General features: G+C 41.0%; 2 protein-coding genes and 4 long non-coding RNA genes across 7 annotated transcripts; all 6 read right to left on the bottom strand.

Moving 5' to 3' along the window:
• Window positions 1–760: 760 nt before the first annotated feature.
• Window positions 761–1995, bottom strand: LOC123168766 (uncharacterized). Its single transcript, XR_006484502.1, has 3 exons — window positions 1907–1995; window positions 1788–1819; window positions 761–939 (listed from the first exon to the last, which is right to left on the bottom strand). It is a non-coding gene; the product is annotated as an uncharacterized lncRNA (long non-coding RNA).
• A 415-nt stretch (window positions 1996–2410) lies between these two features.
• On the bottom strand, window positions 2411–3364 carry LOC123170707 (protein argonaute MEL1-like). The gene is made up of 5 exons (XM_044588502.1): window positions 3234–3364; window positions 3078–3140; window positions 2936–2999; window positions 2706–2856; window positions 2411–2619 (listed from the first exon to the last, which is right to left on the bottom strand). The coding sequence occupies exons 1-5, from the start codon at window positions 3362–3364 to the stop codon at window positions 2411–2413; spliced, it is 618 nt and encodes a 205-aa protein (XP_044444437.1).
• A 628-nt stretch (window positions 3365–3992) lies between these two features.
• On the bottom strand, window positions 3993–4883 carry LOC123168765 (uncharacterized). Its single transcript, XR_006484501.1, has 3 exons — window positions 4835–4883; window positions 4534–4653; window positions 3993–4084 (listed from the first exon to the last, which is right to left on the bottom strand). It is a non-coding gene; the product is annotated as an uncharacterized lncRNA (long non-coding RNA).
• Window positions 4884–5012: 129 nt separating this feature from the next.
• LOC123168767 (uncharacterized) lies at window positions 5013–6881 on the bottom strand. The gene is made up of 3 exons (XR_006484503.1): window positions 6850–6881; window positions 6667–6783; window positions 5013–5077 (listed from the first exon to the last, which is right to left on the bottom strand). It is a non-coding gene; the product is annotated as an uncharacterized lncRNA (long non-coding RNA).
• Window positions 6882–6900: 19 nt separating this feature from the next.
• LOC123170705 (protein argonaute MEL1-like) lies at window positions 6901–8911 on the bottom strand (the record flags this gene model as incomplete). Its single annotated transcript, XM_044588501.1, has 6 exons — window positions 8820–8911; window positions 8585–8728; window positions 8127–8260; window positions 7310–7419; window positions 7099–7205; window positions 6901–6988 (listed from the first exon to the last, which is right to left on the bottom strand). Coding segments are annotated over exons 1-6 (675 nt in total), but the record flags the coding sequence as incomplete, so codon positions are not given.
• Window positions 8912–8955: 44 nt separating this feature from the next.
• LOC123164905 (uncharacterized) lies at window positions 8956–9628 on the bottom strand. Of its 2 annotated transcripts, none has more exons than XR_006482717.1 (3): window positions 9569–9628; window positions 9091–9208; window positions 8956–9013 (listed from the first exon to the last, which is right to left on the bottom strand). It is a non-coding gene; the product is annotated as an uncharacterized lncRNA (long non-coding RNA). The 2 variants fall into 2 exon arrangements; XR_006482716.1 differs by having other exon boundaries at window positions 9091–9211; window positions 9569–9614.
• Window positions 9629–20420: the final 10792 nt, after the last annotated feature.

The raw sequence follows: 20420 nt of genomic DNA, 5'->3' as shown, positions 1-20420 counted from the left end.
CATGGAACTCAAAATTCCTACTTTCAAACATTACAGTTTAAGTCCTCAATTTTGAATGTTGTTAATCTAAAATTCTTCAAAACTGACAAATTCAAAAAAGATGAAAAAAAATGTAATTGAATTGTAAGTGCTGGATTTTTTTATCATGATTGAAATATCTAAAGATGAATATTAAAGAACATTTGATTTTTGTGTTGTGAAAATTCAAAATTCAAAATTGTCTCTTTCAATCCTTTTCACACAAGTGCAACAACAGAAGTCCTTTCACCTTGGTTGTTTAATGTAGTTGTTGCCATCAAGTCCTATGACAGATTCCACCAGCTAAACTCACACTTGAAGAGATCAGTCATCAAACATGAGAACAACCAAAGCTTTTGTACATAATGAATGAAGATTTTACAATTGTAAGAGTACATGTTAGTTGCCGCCGGTCAAGGAAGTTCACACGTGTAATCCTCCAATATGGATGTAGATGAAAAAGGAAAGAAATTTTACTCAATAGAATTAGTTCCATTTAGAAGAACAAAGCACTCTAGAGACAACCACAAAAACTGAATGCTAAGCACCATACATATCCATGATATCTGACAGGTACATGCACAACCGGTGACATCTGAATCTTCGTATCCAAAACTTTTAAGCCAACGTTAGCGAAATTTTGAGCCAGTGCTATCAGCCTCACAAGTCACAACTCTGAATACACAAAAGGTGACCCAGGGGGCCAAGTTTCAGAGCAAAGACGATAATAGTTCAGCCCACCACCTCGAATTCAGCAGTAAAACATGACCTCCGACACATTCTCGTGGATCTTTGGGACTTGTAGGAACTCAGGTAGTTCGTCACCTGGTGTTGTTTCCCTTATGCTTGAACCATCACCAAAATTGCCCTGGTAGCTCCGCCCCCGTGACGCAGCAAGATGCGCGTAGTACACCGGCGGAACTGCACAGTGATAATTATAAGTATGAATGAAGCTGCTTTCAAGTTTCAAAATCATGTGTTACACTAGTAGTAGGTTTTATGAGACACTAGGCAGACGTATATGCCATCCAGTCCTAAATTTAAACCTAACACACTTGTTTGTGAGGGTTGGGGCAAGCTTTCGCCCCATATCATTCTCATGTAACAAAGGCATACAACCATAATCATGGCGAGGTAGTCCATCAGCTTCAATTAGAACACTCATGTATCCAATTAAGTTTTCGTTCAATATTCAAGTCACACGAATCATTTGTTGTTACTTAATTTTCCTTTGCTTTTCTAAGAAAAAATCCTACCACCGTCACAGGTATCATTGGCATATTAGCAGAGGGTGTCTGGTTAGCCCTGCAGTAGTAGTTCTTGACTGGTAACACCTAAGGAATAATTTTATAAGTAGGTCGTAACACTAAAAACTGGAAACAGGAAACATACCACAAATATTCTCACAAGATTGTTAACCCACAAATCGGTGCCATGAAAAACATTATCACAGAAGCTCATAAAGCCAATAGTATGCCATGAAACCCATGTGCATAACCTGACAATATAGATAAGCATGCATCCAATTGTTGGGTTATCAAAAAGGTTATGTCAACCCTCATTTGAGTTTCAATGACCTGAGCAGCACTATGAAAGATAATACAATTATTTCAGCGCATTATTTTTAGTCCAGTTTTCCATTAAATTACATGCCCAATCCATTATAAGGGATTTCCATTTGGCCTTTCTTGTAGGGTACCATCTCATGTGGCCTACAGCTACTAATCACACATAAATAGAGAAGAAATCATTGCAAGGAATGAACTTACCTATAGATACAGAACGTGTACAGCGAGCATAACTGCATTTGGAAAAGGTCAGAGTTAAACAAAGGTTAGAATCAAGTTGAGTACCTAAACAAACTCAATGAATAGAGATGTGAGCATACGTGTAGCACAGATTATATGTGATGGACTGGAGGGCACCAGCGGTAAAGCGATTCTCATCGAACAGCACATGGTAGTGCGTGGGTCTGCAACTCCCCTGAAAATGGCATTATATATTCACTTGATAGTTTATAAATATCCATCCATAAAACAAAACCATGAAGATACAACGGCACCAGATACTATATACCTCAGAGGCATGGCTAGTTAGGTAAAAATCAAACCCACAAGGGTCGCAGATTCCATAGTCGACAACGGTTCCTGCAATCTCAAAGGCATTATGTTTTCGCCGAAGAAAAATAAATGAACACAAATGGTTAAAAAGGCAAACAACTTAGAAATTAATGGTTTGAAGAAGGTTGAACATGATTTGGTCACCAGTAGAAGATAAATACAAAAGAAGATAAATGCAGCTCAGTTTCAGTTCTGCTAAATTGATTCACCTGTAACCTTGTCTATGATCAGTTTGGCTATGCACTGCAGAACGCTGGAACCCCCAACCAAATTTAGTTTGGCTGGAAAAATTGCTGAACTGACCCAGCATGACAAAGATCACCCGTTACGTTGGCCGATTTTATTTTCACATCTATATCTATATTTTTGATTCTCAAGTCTATGCCCTTGCACAGTTTACATTCTTTTGTACCAACCGAAAATATCACTGATCCAGAGAGTACCAGAACTTTTATCAAATTACAAGCAATCAAGCAGCATCCTGAAGAAATTTAAATAAGATAAGCCAGATGCAACACTGAGTGGAGATTGGGAAACTAAAGTATAAAAACTGAACAGTACACTGACCAGGGAGGATTCCTTTGGGCTCAGGTTTCCTGATTCCTTTGGGTTCAGGTTTCCTGGTGGTCGGCAAAGGAAAGAGCCTTGTCTGGTGTCTTTTTTGGACAACCAGAAACGTAATTGGTGGAACATAATGCTCATCCAAAGAGATACATGCCTTGAAAAGGGAAACATATTATTGTGAATACAACAAGGTAATAAATTCAAAACTAGACAAATTAGGCTGAAGGTGTCACCTTTCGGATAGCATCTACTTCATGAAGCAGAACTGGGCTGAACTGGCTTTCGCTTACTCCATCTCTAAGCACAACAACGACCAGTCAAGAGGCTTGTCCAAGAGCACAAGACAACAGAAATATCATATTTTGGTAAACACACCTGTAGAAAATGATGCGTTCAGGCTTACGACGATTCTTCTGGTAGAAATTCAACAAAAGCTCCCTACAATAAACAAAAGGCACACCTCAGTTTCCACATCAATCATGTGAGGATTCAGAATGGACAAATCAAAAGTGCAGATCAAAGCATCCTTACTTTATCATGCTATCAGTTTTTACACACCCATTTGAATCTTGAGTAACCTGAAATAGTTTTGTTATAATCTCCTGCTTTGGCTGTTGGGCGGAGATTACACATCTATACGTCGCAACTTCAGGCCAGTCCATCGATGCAACAACCTACAAGCATTTATTAAATAGTGATAGTTGTGCTTTATGTATTGAACCAAAATATGCCGCTTAACATTGTATTCAAAATGCAGTGACAGTAAAACAAAAAGAACATTGTAACCAACATTAAGATACTCACCGCCGAAACAGAAGATGAGTACACTCCTGGTGAGGGATGGCTGACATCAGCACCAAAAATAATTGTTGGAATATCTGACAAGAATGGCAATCCTTCCTGGAGAATTGCATTCCGTCCTCCGGCCTGTTGCAATGAATTTATTTTGTAACTACCAATAATACAACATACAGTCAGACATGTGAAACAAGGGGTGTGGATACAAATATACCTTCACATTAATTTTAAGTGCAACATTTTCAAGGTATTCCACATTTACTTTTGCTTTCACATACTTCGGTAAGCAACATTGAGATACTATTCCAAGTTGTGTCTCGCAAATGCGCTTGATAGTACCTACAAAAATATGCAGCATACATCACAAGAAAAACAATTAAATCACGGAGCTTTTTACCAATAGTGATATACATACCGTAGTGCCCTTTTTCTTCTGGCAAAACTACAATAAGCAATTGGAGCCGCTGGCAATTTCCCTCGTCAGTGAATAATTCCGAAATATAACTCAAAAGAGACTCCAAGGCGGATTGTATGTCCATAAAATTGCTTGATTGCTGGACTGCCAATGGCTTTCCTTCAAATACCTTAAGAGCGAAAAAAAAAAGATCTATCTTAGTCAAATATCTGTGATAACCAGGTCGTAAAGCATGTGCAAGCTGTGCAGATACACAGCCCCTCAAAATGTAGAAGCCTCACATTTTTCTAAGCACTAATGTTTAGTGTTTATAATCAAGGGACTAATTGAGCATTAAACACTAAAGTACATAAAGAACTCTCCGCTGGAAAATATTTCACGTGAAGCTAGCCACTCCCAATCTGTCAAGACCCTTCAGCCATTGCCCTTTTCCGGTCTCCATTTCTTTTTGTTGGTGACAATAAATTGGCGCACTTCAATTTTTAAATTACTAGCTAACTGTTCATGCATTGCTACCCCATATTCTTACTGCATGAGTTGTCTAAGCTGTTGTGTTATCATAGTACCAAACTTTGTGGAGGTAGACTAGCATGAGAAGTCAATGAAAGAAGAACATACCATCCCAATTTTGTTACACATGTTAATCAATTCACTACAAAAATTATCCACCTCCAAAGCTGGTACTTTAGAAAAGTTCAAGCAAGCCCAGCGTTCCACCTTTCCTCCATCAATTATTTTCTGAAATAACAAAGAATCATACAGTCACCAAATATTGTCAATTGGACCAACACTATCCTGTTTTTAAAGAGAAAATTCGTATATATGCCACTCCAAGACACTGCTGACAAAGTGTGTCTACAAAACATTAATAAAAGGTGCAGGAAACTAAAAACATGTATATTCGTAAATTTGACATCACCTTGTTAGCCATATTCCATTGTCCACCAATGGGCATAAAAATTTCTTCATTTCCATATTTCAACTGAAATGATGAAAAGGAAGCAAATCTTAGAACCAATAAAAATAGTAGTTAGAACATACAAGTCTAGTGTGTGTATACCAAAGGTGCGGATAGAACAGATCCATAAAGCACTTTGGGAAATCCACTGGCCGAGAACTCCCCCTCTGTAAGCTCTTCAACATCAAAATTACCTCTCGCAGCCTGTGCAGAAAATCTCAGTAACAATAAGAGCAGCTCAAAATAAGATGCATATACAAGCTAAAATAGCACAGATGCCAGCAAATACAAATTTACACAAGCATATTAACATTGGTGGCTTTTTGGCCCAAAAATCAGAGCAACGATACACAAGAACTAGCAAGAAAAATTCTCCGGCGCATAGCTTGGGGCAGTTTTCTCCTTATTTCTATGGACTTCTATTACCACTCAAAGTTGTTCAATCTAATTTGGACGCTTATCTAGCTCTTTTCAATACCAGTGCATATCTGCATGTTCAGAGTTGAGATCCAACTAATCCATATCTGTCCATCACCTTTAAACTTTAAACGACTTCAACTTGAATACAACAAGTTACCAGACTCATGCAAACCTCCGTCCCAAAATAAGTGTCTCAACTTTAGTATAACTTTGTACTAACTTATTTTGAGACGGAGTCACGGAGGAGTACATGATAAGCTTGTTCACTATGTCACCAGAGATACAAATAACAGATTGCTTGCCGTTGACTAAGGTAGGGTCTAGCGGTGAGGAATAGTAGTGATTCAGTTGGGGTGGAAATATTTTGTACTGCAGTCTGACTGTTTGATCGTTTTTAATCTGGTTGAATGCATGGGTGGCCACTCACATATTTCAGTGGAACACGATGAAGAGTCTCCTTAGTCCTTACGCTTTTAATTTCATGCACGCTGGATAGTTTTTGCTGAATATTTGTTTCTGTACGGATTGCCTATGTAGTAGGAATTGGACCATCGAATAAGGGAAGATACAAGTCTAATTGAAGTGTAGCGTGTTCTGAAATAGCAGGTCTACCGTACCTAATACAGGAAAGGTACACTAATTTTAATTCAAAGTGGACCATAGACGGAAAAAAAAAACGTGAAGCAAAATGTTAGCATAGATGTTTCAGCTCAAATAGCATCACAAACTACGGGCCTGATTAATTTCCAATTCATTCTCAAACCCAAGTTGTCTTGGTGCTAATAATCTGTTATGAGGCTAACCACAATAACTAGTCTCCTGAAAATGGGGTTGCCCTTTCTGTTCTACAAGAAAGGCAAACATTGATGGACAAGTCAAGTGCAGCAATTTCCATCATGTTCCCTTTCAGTGTTGCTTCAATAGCAGGCATATTTAATACTATGTTAAACCTCATTTTATACTACAGGGCGAAATAGCCATTTGCTGCTAGCTTTCACTATAAATCACATTGATCATATGTGTTGCCAAGATGCCCATCAAGCAAATCAGCATCGCAAAAGTTGCTTCTCACCTTGCAAAGCATGCAATGTCGTAGGCATCAGTGATAATAGCAAGTGCAATCAGCGACTTGATAAAGCACTTTGGGAAATATATGTACTTGTGCTAATGAAGCATCAATTGCTCAATCTATAAGCTCATCCTGGTAACACCCAGTACATGCATCGCAACTTGGTTCGCAAACATACACGCGACACCTCTTATGTGTCAATGCCACTGCCTAATGCATGGACCATGATGGAAAGCAACTGACCATTACATTATCTAGAGAGCAAGATTAACTCTTAGCAAACAACTGTGATTATAAAACATACCTTTAATATTCCGTTCAGCCTATTCTGAGGACGTTTGCAGGTTATTTTCAGCAACTTCGCTGCTTGTGTGGTACTAAGCTTTTGCCGGTATCTCTGCCCTTGCACAAGCTTGCAAACCTAGAAGTAAATTATGCATCAGAAGCTAAATCGTCATGGCAAATGTTGAGTTCAGTAAATTTCTACCTCCATGGGTAAATAAATCTGACGGCCAGAGACACCACACTGCAGACATGGCCAGTGAATATATTCCAATTTGCAATTATACCGACTCTGATAATAATCAACAACGGTGGTCATGATACCATCATCATCTACAGAAAACCTAAAAATAGAAAAAGGCACAAGATCATGTCATGTATGGAGAACTTATAAATAGGAAGTACGAGCTTGTTTTAGTTGATTTATTTGATGTGTGAGATAAGAAAAATGTACATGAGCTCTTTCAAAGGGACAACACTAAGCCCTTTAATTCTGTACTTCATAGTTCTATCAGTATGATGGATAGTTTCAACTTGGACCCCTTTCAAAGCTCTTTCTATCTGCATATAGTGACCAAGTCATTACAAATTAAAATTCAAAAGCACTATTTATCTAATATTTGAATACCAACATAAATATTTATTTCTTTACTCAAGATTAATACCTTTGCATACTCTTTATGAGAGAAAGCCCGGTTGAAGTCAGTTCGGCCCAAAAATTCACCCACAAACTTGACCATGGAAATTGATTTATAAAAAGGTGCTACAGTTGTATCTGAATAGCAAAAACACATCCAAATCATTTTTTAGATAAATCATTGAAAATTAAGATCATACACAAGATTGCAAATAGAAAACTGAATCCTAGTTCGTTTAGGAATAGGCTATTATGAAGTAAATCATTCAAACAAAGCACTGGAAAATTTGTTGGGTACGTAGTGTGTGTGAGTGGCCCAAGCATAAAGCATCAAGAAGGAGAAGTGAATGAATCTAGATGATTGTACAAAATTCGCCACTGCATCATTGCAATCTGTGATGATCCTAATAGAATGGAAGACGACAGAGCAAGATCCAAAGTGGCATGAGGCAATGTTTCCCCCGGTACAACGGGAAATGGGTAATATACTAGAAGGGCAGGTGCAGTGTTACACGGTGAGGTTCATGGTAAGGGGTTATAGGCAAATGTATGGGATTGAAAAGGATGGGATATTTGAACCTGTTACAAAGATGAGTACAGTAAGATCAACGATTTCTTATTGAGCTTGTTACAAGATCAAAATAAGAGATATCTATCACCTATCTTGAGGGGTGGGGGAGTTGGGTTGTGTGCGTGGATGATCCAAGTGGCCCATGTGCAACAAAGTATATCTATGTTTAGCATCAAGAAAAAAGTGAATAAATCTAAAAACTTCCACCAAATTTGTCACATTGTAGGAAAGAGTTTGACTAATTTAGAACATAGCATAAGTCTTCATAGAGTACCTATGGTCAAATCAAGACCATAATGTGACAAGCAAACTCCCTTGTAGCACCCCTGCCAAAGCTCGAGCCCCTCTTTAGTGTCTATTATCGGACCAAACTTGGTTGAAAACATTGCCCTTGGAGCATTGAGACAGCTGCAGTACGAATAAGTCACAAACAAATGAAAGCAAAAAAAAAACTCTATCATAGTCATAGCCATACCCCATACTTGATGCATTGACTTGATCATTACAAAGAACAATGCACCACTTTTTATTTATCATTTTGAATTTTGAGTTCTCTTTGATCTACGGTTTCTTCCATATTTAGCATGTTTGTAGCTTCGGTGGAATCCTACCCGTTTCACATAAATTTCTTCTGTCAAGACACCTGATGGAATTTGATCTTGCACTCTCTACTTTAGGTGTTCAAAGTTGAGTAGAAACATAATACCGCAACTTAAGATGGTGAATTCTTACCTTGAAGATAATGCTCTCACGACAACATTAATTGCATGTAAAATATCCTGAGAAACATAACTTTGTTCTCCATTGTAATAGTCCTTCAACTCTTGCATTTTCAGTGACTTAGCCAAATGAATTGTGACACTATAACTAACACTCCTGTAAATTAAATCATGGAAGATATAGTTAGCAACTGAACAAAAAAAGGGAAATACGACATAGAAATTATGTCAAAAGTTAATGTGCGGACCTCGACGCATCCTCACTAGCACCTTCATTCAGTTCAATGACATACTCTTTTTCATACTCAGATGGGAAAAGAGTGATTGTGTAGATATGCATGCCATCAAAAGCAATCACTTTATTTCCAAGACTCGTTTTCGCGAGTTCTTCTACTAATGCTCCTTTAATAGCTTTTGATTTTGTCTCGGGAGTCACAGAAAACTAAAACATCATTAGAATACGGAATAGAAGATGTGCGCATTTCCGAAAGTAAAGACAGAATTGTCGAATTAACTCACCTTGTACATATTGATAATTGTTTCTGGGCAAAAATATGTGATGTAGCGATTCACTAGCACAACCACTTTACTTCCTATCAAGCAAAAGCCTGGGCGTTCCGCTCGTTTGATCATGTTGCTGCTAAATAAAGACAAATTCAGATACACATCAATTAGGTGTTCGGTGTTCCATTATTTGGTAAGCTGAGATATATTGCATAAAAGAATTAAATCAACAAGACAATGACTTGCAATGTCCTCCTAATAACTAAAATGTAAACATGGCTATTAAAGAATGTCCATTTATTCGTAAGAAAGTATGTAGGATGCTGAAACATTAGGATTTAAAATTAACATTCTACTGGATACATAGACACAGTTTCTTCTATTTCGTCTAATCTACTTCTTTAGGAAAGAAATGATAATGGAATCAATAGCAGAGAACTTGCAAGTTAGAAAAAGAAAATTCACGCTGATGAATACCATAATACTAACTTACTCATTCATGATGGAGCCCTACAGATGAATTTGTTCCCTTCCTGCGGGCCTAAGATAGGTTAAGCAATTATATTTTCCAAATAGTTGACTATTTCTGCATACAAACAAAAATAATTAAAAAGCCTTGGTCAATCTGAAAACATACAGCTAGAAGTAAAGCCATGTGACAAATACAAGTATTTATTATTTAGTATAAATCAATTTACATGCATTCACATGAGCGAAAGCATCGTTGAACATGGCTGGCCAGAATATGAGCACCCTCACTAACATCACCTGCTTTGTTAATTCTCATACATTGGTATGAGCATCATCATAAACAAATTTCATCATGATTGCCAAACAAAATTATACAGATAGACCATCTACTGTTGTCCAGTAAAATTTGTAAACAATGTGCTCCTACGACCATTCTCAATAAACACGTTCTCCGATAAAAAAAACTTAATAAACTAGAAAATATTAATTTCATATCTACTTTCAGGACCAACTTGGAGACAAATACATGTCACAAGAGCAGAAAAATAATCCTCACAATTAAAACAGAAATTACAACCTACAGCTAGAGCTTTTGGTTTCGCAATCTTGCATTATGAATGACGAAAGCACCAGGTTATGTAAAATGTGCTAGTGTTAAACCATCAGCTGTCAATAACAGTTCCCTTATTAGCACAGTTAAGAGAAACCAGGTCCTGTGTAGAGACTTTCTACACTTTTTTGGTCAGCTTGTCATGCCAATGGCACCTGCCAAAAAAAAATCGTGGTGTTGAGCCGTGGAAGAATATTTAAACATATGGATTCTTTCTAATTCTACCACTTTGCTCAACAAATGGCGTTGCTGATTGATAATAGTAGTATTTAGTACACACTCCTGCAGAACCTGAAAGTTGTCCTTTTGCATAGTTACTCAATATATGGATGAGATGTATTTCCTTGCCAGGGTCATGGATGCGTCTAAACAAAGCAGCTATTCATAAGGAGATACAAACATGTACGTGTTCCAGTCTTTAACAAATATGCTTAAACAAAAAATTTCTTGGGAGTTCGGACTCCTGCTGAAGATTCAGTCGTCTGTCCTAACTCTTCTAGTATATCTTTAACTTGAGCTTTTGTGTTTGCAATTTGGCTTATTTCAGCAAGTGTTCATGTCATGCTTGACTAGGCAAGTGGGAACTAACTATCTCTCCGCGCCTTCCAACAACAAAGGCTTGGACTTTGAAATACCAATGAAACAGTACATCGGAGTTCGTTTCAGAAACAAGATAACTGAGCAGAGCCCGAGGCATTGTCCACAGGCCAAACACAACGACAGAAAAAATAACACATTCATGAGAGAACTGTAGCTGTAGTACATCAGTTCCCAGCCGCAATGCATATTTCCCAGGATATCGTAACCCCTACACCTGAGATCCGCACATAATTAACAAAAGGAAGGAGAAAAGGGCAACCTTTTGTCAACCTCGGGAGAACAGCGGGGGTGGCCGCCGGTGGAGCCGGGGCGCGGGGGTGGGCGATGCTGGCGGAGATGCACCGGGTGTGGAGCGGGAGGTCAATCACGGCCGGAGAGGGGCGGTGGAGGCCGGAGTTGGCGGGCGCGGTGGCCGTGGCGGAGGAGGAGGGGGGTGTCACGCCTGCAGTTCAGCGGGAAGCCTATATCTCGCTTACAGCGAGTAAGAGCATCTCCAGCCGTTGGCCCCCCATAAAAATCGCCTCCTGGGACGAGCCGGCGATACAATGAATGCTGGGGGCGGTTTTGCGCTCAGTCGTCATCCCCAGGCGCTGATATTGGCCCACTTTTCAGCCCCTTTCGGCGAATAAAGGGTCCATATGGGCGAGAATAGGCCCATATTCGGTGTGGTTCGCCGTGGCTCGGCATTCAATTATCAACATAATTTTTTTTATCACATCACAGAAAAATCAAATACTTCAACAAAATAGTACAACAACAAATAGTTCAATACAAATTATATAGTTCAACAAATAAAAACTCATATTTCATCACACGTTGCGTCCGGCGTCGCCCTTGAGCCTCCATAGGTGCTCCACCAGATCATGCTGCAGCTGATGACGCATCTGTGGGTCTCGGATCTCCTGACGCATACTGAGGTAGGCAGTCCAGGTTGCCGGTAGCTGGTGATCAACCTCGGCTAGAGGACCCTGCCTGTAGTATGGTTCAGTGCCAAACACTGGGTCTTCTTGCTCGCTCTCGATGATCATGTTGTGCAAGACGACACAACAAGTCATGATCTCCCACATTTGATTTTTCGACCAGGTCTGAGCAGGGTACCGGACAACAGCAAATCGTGATTGGAGCACACCAAATGCTCGCTCGACATCCTTCCGGCAAGCCTCCTGCACCTTGGCAAAGTGGGACTTCTTGCCTCCTGGCACAACGTTTGAGATAGTCTTCACAAATGTAGACCATCTCGGATAGATGCCATCAGCTAGGCAGTACCCCTTGTTGTAGTGCCACCCATTGATCTCGAAGTTCACCGAAGGAGAATGACCTTCAACAAGCTTGGCAAAGACGGGAGAGCACTGCAGCACGTTGATGTCATTGTGAGTTCCTGGGATACCAAAGAAGGAGTGCCAAATCCAGAGGTCCTGTGTGGCCACCGCCTCAAGTACCACACTGCAACCGCCTTTAGCGCCTTTGTACATCCCCTGCCAAGCAAATGGGCAATTCTTCCATTTCCAATGCATGCAGTCGATGCTTCCAAGCATCCCAGGAAATCCTCTTGCTGCATTCTGTGCTAGAATCCGAGCAGTGTCTTCCGCATTGGGTGTTCTCAAGTATTGCGGTCCAAACACTGCCACCACTGCCCGACAGAACTTGTAGAAACACTCTATGATGGTGGACTCGGCCATGCGCCCATAGTCATCGAGTGAATCACCGGAAGCTCTGTATGCAAGCATCCTCATCGCTGTCGTGCACTTCTGGATCGAGGTGAATCCAAGTTTGCTGGTGCAATCCATCTTGCACTTGAAGTAGTTGTCGAACTCCCGGATGGAATTCACAATCCTGAGGAAGAGCTTTCGGCTCATCCGATAACGGCGCCGAAATGTTTTGTCGCCGTGAAGTGGAGCATCGGCGAAGTAGTCGGAGTAGAGCATGCAGTACCCTTCGAGACGATGCCGGTTCTTTGCTTTCACCCGCCCCGGCGCCGAGCCACCTCGCCGCGGCTTTTCATTGCTCGCCAGCAGTTGGGTGAGGGCGGCGAGCACCATGATATGCTCTTCTTCCTGGACGTCGGCCTCGGCTTCCTCCTCCAGCAGCACGGCGAGCGCTTCCTCGTCATCCGAGTCCATCGCCGAGGCAGGCAAATCGCCGAACACCTTGCGCCCGGTGGGCGTGCACCCGCCGCTAAACTGCCCCTCCACGACCAGAAACGGCGGCCGGAAACGCCTAGCTACTGTTGGAGGGGCTGCCGCGGCGAACCTCTGCTATTTTTCTGGCGGGGAATGGCTATCTAGCGGTGAAGGGCGGCGGGCGGCGCCGGGATATAGCTAGTGGCGGCCGAGGGCGCGGGGGGTGGGAGGCGAGTCGGGGAAGAAAATCTTGACTTCTCACCTCACGGTGTGGGCAGTCGCGCTTTTCCCTTGCGCCAGAGCCCCCGATCGCCCCCCAGTGCGCCGGGTTCGGCCTGAGACCGCCGGACGGAAAAAAGGGCCGAACCGGCGCTTTTCGTCGTCCTGGGGCACGACTGGGACGTTTTTTTTGGCGCCGACGCCGAAAAAGTGGCCGGGGGGCCTATTTTGGGGGCGGCTGGAGATGCTCTAAGTATACCTTCCGTCTCGCTGAAGCTTTCCCCCACGTCTTAAACCGGGCCGGCCCGTTTTGATTTTTTTTCGATCGCTCGCTGTAGCTTCGTCCGCTTGTTTGATTTTGTTTTTTGACCGTGATGTGCTCGTTCGTTGATGCGTCCCTTCAGGTTGATTCGCGTTTTTTTACTTCTTTTTTGGTTTCTTTGGTTTTCTTTTTTCATCACTATACTTGTTTTTTGTTTTTCCCTTTCGTTTTACTTTGATTTCTCTTTTGTTTCTTTCATGGTTTCCATCTGGGATTTTATGTCTTTTTTTTCTTTGTTATTTGCTTCTTTCTTGGGTTTTAATAGTTTCCTTTTCTTTTGCTTTGTATCTTTATGGGGTTTTCACTGTTCTCCATTCTTTCTGCACTTATTTCTTCGGTTTGCTTTTTCATTTCCTTTTCCCTTTGGTTTCTTTTATTTTCTTTTTTCTTTTTTGTTTTGGTTTTTTTATTCTATATTTTTTGTATACGTCAAGAACATTTTTCAATACACACTTAGCATTTTTTAAATAGAGGCTTAACATTTTTCAATACATGGTCTTCATGTCTCTATACACATTTTAGATATTTTTATAATGTTTGATTAACATTTTTTAAATACAAAATTACATTTTTTGAATATATGGTTAACATTTTTTATACATGTTTCAACATTTTTAAATTCTTGATTAATATTTTCCAAATACAAGATTAATAGTTTTATAATACATGCTTGACATTATTTCTATACACATTTAAACAAATCATATGCTTAATTAAAATTTTCAAAAACTTGTTAAATATTTATAAATGATTGATTAGCATTTTCTAATTACATGATCAACTTTTTCCACAAACATTGTATATTATTTTATACATGACAAACAATTACTTTATACACATTTAACATTTTTCAAATGCTTGGTTAACATTTTTTTAATACATGGCCAACATTTTTTATATAAATATTTTAAATATTTTTCAAATACTTGATTAACATTTTTTAAATATAAGATTAACATTTTTAATACATGCTGAATATTTTTTTCTATAAACATTTTTTTAAATGCTTGATAAACATTTTTATTTTTCAAATACAAGTTTGGCATTTTTAATACATTTTTCAAATGCTTGATTAATATTTGTATTGCCCTAGGTATAATACACTGTTGAGGGATTAGCCGGATTTAGCTCCGACAAGGGTTTGAGTGTGACTCACGCCTGTGCATTGGCATTTTCAGTGTAATATGTGCAAACGAAAGTGCCATTTCGCTATACTCCTTTTTAAGTGAGCTTCTCCGGGAAGCTGCCCTCCCCCTCAACTTTTTCCAATGTGAGGGAAGTGGGGTGAAAATAAGTTTGGGCCAGTTCTTTTGGGGCTTTTAGCAACTTCTTGTGCAAATAAGCATGAAGCCTGGAAGAACTCGTTTTGGAGTATACGGAGGGATTCTGTTCATATCCCTCACACCAACTTTGACCATTATCTGGTCCATATCAATACTACCCATCTCAATTTCTAGCACTGACCCCAAGAAGCAACAGTTTCACACATTCCAAAAAGTGTCTAAATATTCAGGAACTTTGCTAAACTTCACCCACATTGTGTGTAACTTTCCAATAGCTTGGCTCTCAGAAGACCAACTGATCAAAATCATCAAACGTCGAAAGCTCAACTAGTTTAGCCTTATTTGGAAATCTCATCAAGTACCCATTCTTCCCATGACTCTTACATCTCGAGCAACTTAACATGTTGTTAAACCCCTAAAGAAATCGAGTTTCACTAACATTCCCAAACTTAACCCTAACAATGGCCATAGGGTTGGCATGCTCAACAGCCAACACATCTTTGGAGTTTTGAACCAGCAGCACTCCCAACCCTCTAGCAGAATAGGCAACATACTTTAGGACATGCTTCATTTGTTTGAGCCAAGCACAATCATCGATGATGTGAGAGTCCTTACCACAAATCACATAATGGCCTAACTTACAATGCTTTGTTCTATGTCTAGAATATTTGCATTTATTGCAAGGTTGCTTGTTAGAATTACTAATTCTGCGACCATCATGCCTAGATGTACAACTAAACCTACCAGAATCAAAGTCATCTTTCGAAGAACTACCAACAACAACATTCCTAGAAAATTGTTCAGATTCCCAAATCTACCACCTGCCACACTATCAACAGAACTTCTCCCATTGTCAAGATCACTTGCAAGCTCCAGAATCTGACCTCCAGAGTGCGAAGAGTTGGGTTTGATAGCTGGGGATAATTGATGACTACTCTGAGCAAGTTGAGCAAGCGAACCACTATTGTTGTTGCGCCAGATCCAGAGCCAGTCTGCTCTGAAATTGTTCCGAAGTACCAAAGCTCGCCCTCTCATTCTGTTGAGAACAACCAACCTCTAGTTTACTTTCCTGCACTTGTGAACCTTGACCACTAGATTGCACACCACCAGCATTGAGAACTTGTCCTCTATACTCATGGTAACCTTGATTTCTACTCAGATCGCTATCTTTGACATTATTTTCCAACCGCCCCATCTCTGAAATTGTTGGTCCTAAACCACTCATCATCTTTCTCTCTCCTTTTATACTGGTAATTTTCTCTCCCTCCTCTATCGAAACTCATAGCCCCCAAGAGCCTCCATAAATCCCAGACATGCTATCCACCCCCCATCACTGGCGGCGGAATAGGGAGAACTAACTCTAACTCGAACAAGTCATAGTCAAGTCCCAATTGGGGAAGGATTTAAGTAGCACAAAGCGCTAGAAAGTGTATTTCTAGAATAAGCATCCAACCCAACCTTCCAAAGCCCACCAAGGTCAAACAAGGGTCGTCTAGTTGTCCCATGAGCATCACAAGGCACCATGGGAGCCCCCGTGGCCTAGCCTGGCCTAGCAAATTTTGCTCCCGCCCGACATAGCATTTTTTCACAACTAATTCACCAAAGTCAAGCATATTCATGGACCAAAAGGCAGGGATAGCTGAAAAAGTTCCATCTCACAAATGATTTCTAACTTCTATACCACTTGCAATTTTTTACCACAAAAGTTCCCAATCATCCGAATGCATATTAGCAGAGAAAGCATGAGACTCGGTGTTCCCTCGCTTCTCAGACAATAAGAGATTCAACTTCAAAACCCAACAACAAAGGATCGAATTCATTAGTTTTTATAGTTCGCATTTAGTTTTCTCGATCTTGAATTAAAGCTAGCAATCCTCACTCCACTAGAACGTGAAGGAGAATGCATATATTTCTGTGGGGAGCCGGACTTACTTGTAGAATCCGATAAGATTTCAACCTCCTTACCAGAATCATGCCCGACCAGTAACCAGAAATGGTTACCGGCAGGGGAGACCTCTACACCGTTGTTTTGGAGAGAGCGAGGCTTAGCAGTCGAACAAACCCATGAGGGAAACACGATGATCGCCTTGGCATGTGGACCTCCTCCCTGACTTTCTACTTCCACTCCCTGGGTCCGCCATCTTCTATCAGAATCGGCATATCCCTCATCCCCACCATCGACAATGTTGTTACCATCCCCAGCGCATCCTCTTCCAGATCTGTAGGAGCTCGGATACGGAGCGGAACACCTCCCGCTTATGCCGATGCACTGTATCTGTAGATTCCACCTCCTCCATTGCCCAAGGCACAATTTCGAGTGGCCCCTCCTTTGGGCTTAGATCCTTGCACACCGCCATTACCTCCTTACCAACTCTCTCGCAGACCATGAACCGATCTCGTGCAGCCTCGCCAGCCTCAACGCATCGTCTCCCACAATCCTCGCCATGCGCACCTGCACTCCGCCATCTAGATCTGGGTGAAACGAAGGGTAGCAACAAAGCGCAACTAGAGAGGAGTCGAATCACGTGGAGTTCCACAATGGAGGTGAGAAGCGAAGGAATATCGAGGTTCGGCTAATGGGGAGTGAATAAATCTCTACTCCGTACTGTAGCCATGGCGCCACATGTCTCCACCATTTGTGAGCTTCATGCTTACACCACACCCAGACCCAGCATCGCACTAATCTGAGCCACATGACACGACTAGCATGAACATCCATGACCCGCTCGGCCTCGTCGAGCAAGATCAGTCGTCGAGTGTCCTCTAGAAGCAAGATCCTGCCGGTAGGCGAGCATGCTCGATGCTCAGAGGCCGGAGATGAAGAGCATCTACTAACATGTCCCACCTGGCAACATGTCTGACCATCTTTCTCCCAAGTATTGTAGTGGAGTGTGGGTGTACTAGTATGGCTACAGTGTGGTGTTGATTTGTGTCACTCAACATCAAGGGATACGTTTGGAGTCAGCCGACTGATCTTTCTAGGCGCATCCACCGCCTTCATAGTCGTCGGATCTTGTTTGATCAGATGGCTTAGAAACAACTACTAACTCATATTTCAGGTTTGCAACTTGGTCCTAGTTGCAATTCCTTTGACCGCAATAAGGGGATTGTTGCAGACAAGACACAAGGCCAGCCGCCCCAGCCTCGTTCCCCGTAATCAGCAGCGACACTCTGCTACTGGATTGGCTCGGGACTGGCTAGTGGACAGTCGATTGAAAACAATATTTAGGCCAGCCAACTGACCACAACTTGTTTCAGTTGATTTGTGTACTAGCCAGGTTTCCTTGGGTCATAGACTCGCAGTGGATCGCCGGTCAAGTAAAGCTGCGTCGCTAAAACAACTCGTACCATGCACCAATCTCACACTGTTTCATAAGCAAGTTTTCATGTGCTGATGTACTACGAGCGTGTAGATGAGCTGAGGCATGAGTTGATGAGTTGAAAAAAATCAAAATAATGAAGTTTTCTAAGAAAGAAAGAAACCCTTTAAGAAGAAAGAAATGAAAAGGAAAAAAAAATCCAAAACTTGAACACGATTTATACTGAAATCACACTTTTTGAAATATGCAAAGAATAAGCATATAATAGTGCATTTTTCGCATTCTACAATAATTTACACATAGCAACTGAAATAATGTATTTCCTATAAGAAGAAAGAAAATTCTAAAAAAAACTTGCGCACAACTATGCACCGAAATTGCACTGTATTATAATATGCAAAAACAATCATGTAATCATGAAATTTTGGCACATATTATATAGTATTTGTTTGTATATAATTACACTCAGCCAAAAACCCAAGAAAAACAAAACTTAACAAATAAAGGAAGAAAAAAGGAAAAATAAAAACGCATAGAAGAAGAAAACAGAAATTAAAATATGAAGCAAAAATACCCACAAAAGAGAGAATTAAATTTCTTAGGAATAATGAATTAGTGGGATTGGTATTACAATTTACGAACAAGAAAAATGAGAAAAGGAATCTAAAACAAACACTGAAAAAATTAACACAACAAAAAATGCGCTTTTTTAAAAATATGCAAGAATAAGCATATAAAAGTGGAACTTTTGCAAAAATAAAATCTAAGAACAAATGAATAGTGGCATTGGTATTAACCTTAAAGTAGAATGAAGATGAAGTAAAGACTAAAACAATATCAAAGTAATGATTTTTTTCTGAAAAAGAATGAATTAGTGGCGTTGGTATTTCCTTTAAGAAGAAAGAAAGTTTATAACAAAAACTTGCGCACAACTTTGCACCAAAATTGCACTTTATCATAATATGCAAAAATAATCATATAATGTAATTGTGGCACATATTATATAGTATTTGTATGTATATAGTTACACTCAGCCAAAACCCCACAAAAACAAAAAAAACCCAATAAAGGAAAGAAAAAAGGAAAAAGAAAAACACAACCCAGAAGAGCAAAATGAGCCCAAGAAGCAGTTCGACTGACCCAAAATAGGGGTCCATCAATTCCACACAGCCCAACTCACCACCAAAATGACACAGGATTCTAAAAAAAAAGATGACAAAAAAAAAACACGTCTCAAAGCAGAATCGGACGGCCACAAAATCGACTGACCCAAAAAGAATTTTCAGCTGACTGACATATAGCTAAAGTGGATTGGCTCACCTATGTCGTCCTCACGCCATTAGAGAGCCCATCTACACTCCTCGTTGTCGAACGAGGCTGATGGCTGCCCGCCGTTGTTGCATCCGGCCAAGCACGGCCTCCCGCGAATGCTGTGTCGCTGGATCTGGCTAGATACTACCACCCACGACATGTTGTTGCTGGATCGGCTCACCCTGGGACGCCCCTACCGCCATGAAAGTCTCTGCGGCTGGCAACAGTCGCCTTTGCCCCGCGCCCCTGTCGCAAAAAATTACAACAAGAACCCTATTGCAAAAAAGAAAAAAAATCTGCAACTTGACGTATGTTGCAAAATTTTCTCCAACATGACACGGGTTGTAAATTTTTTCTACAACACGACATGTGTTGCAATGGTAGAAGATGACATTTGGCCGCTCAATCTGTCAGATCCGGTGGCTCGTGAGGCGGCAGATTTTTTAAAAAGATCCGCTGGACAACACGTAGCAGCCGCAATATCATCTGTGTTGTAAAAGTTCTGTCCGCAACAACATCTATGTCGCAAAAATGTAATTACGTAAAAAAATCTACGACAAGACCTCTGTTGCAAACAAAAAAAAATCTGGAGTAAGACTTGCGTTGCATGGGCTACCCACTTCCTCCTGGCGCCATGGTGTGGGCTGGTGAGGTGCGGCTGGTACAGGACCGGGCGACATGCGCCAGGCCTAGCAGTTGTTGAGGTGGAGCATAAGCTTGAATGGGGAGTGCCTTGGGGGTCTAGGTGTGAGGCACGCTGTTGGCCACCTCCATTGATTCAACTCGCACTGAAGCTTCTCGACGTAACGGGGGACTCTAGCCAGTATAGAGGAAAAATCAAACAAGACTCGGTTATTTTTCGGGACAAAGCTTGGGAACAGCCGGCTGATCCAGGACGGGGCGTCCGTCGCCTCCAGCGCGTGTTCCATGTGTAGCTCGCGCACCGCACTATTCTCCCTTATCTCGCTGGCCACTAGATCTTTAGTTGTAACATGCTACACGTCGGCCGAGGAATCTTCTGCGTCGTCGACATGGACGTTAGCCCACCAGCGATCGTCAGTTCCTATCTGGAGCCCCGTCTGTCCCAGC

Source organism: Triticum aestivum, chromosome 7D (assembly GCF_018294505.1).
Source record: "Triticum aestivum cultivar Chinese Spring chromosome 7D, IWGSC CS RefSeq v2.1, whole genome shotgun sequence".
NCBI classification, from domain to species: Eukaryota; Viridiplantae; Streptophyta; class Magnoliopsida; order Poales; family Poaceae; genus Triticum; species Triticum aestivum.
Note: the sequence above shows the minus strand (reverse complement) of the source record. Positions and strands in the feature narration are given on the sequence as shown.

Excerpts from the sequence above, each read along its gene's own strand:
- LOC123170707 (XM_044588502.1), bottom strand. The coding sequence starts at position 3,364 with ATGGACTGGCCTGAAGTTGCGACGTATAGATGTGTAATCTCCGCCCAA. Across the intron at positions 3,141-3,233 it reads AAAACTGATAGCATGATAAA|GGAGCTTTTGTTGAATTTCT; the intron begins GTAAGGATGCTT and ends TGTTTATTGTAG. Across the intron at positions 3,000-3,077 it reads GAACGCATCATTTTCTACAG|AGATGGAGTAAGCGAAAGCC; the intron begins GTGTGTTTACCA and ends TGTTGTGCTTAG.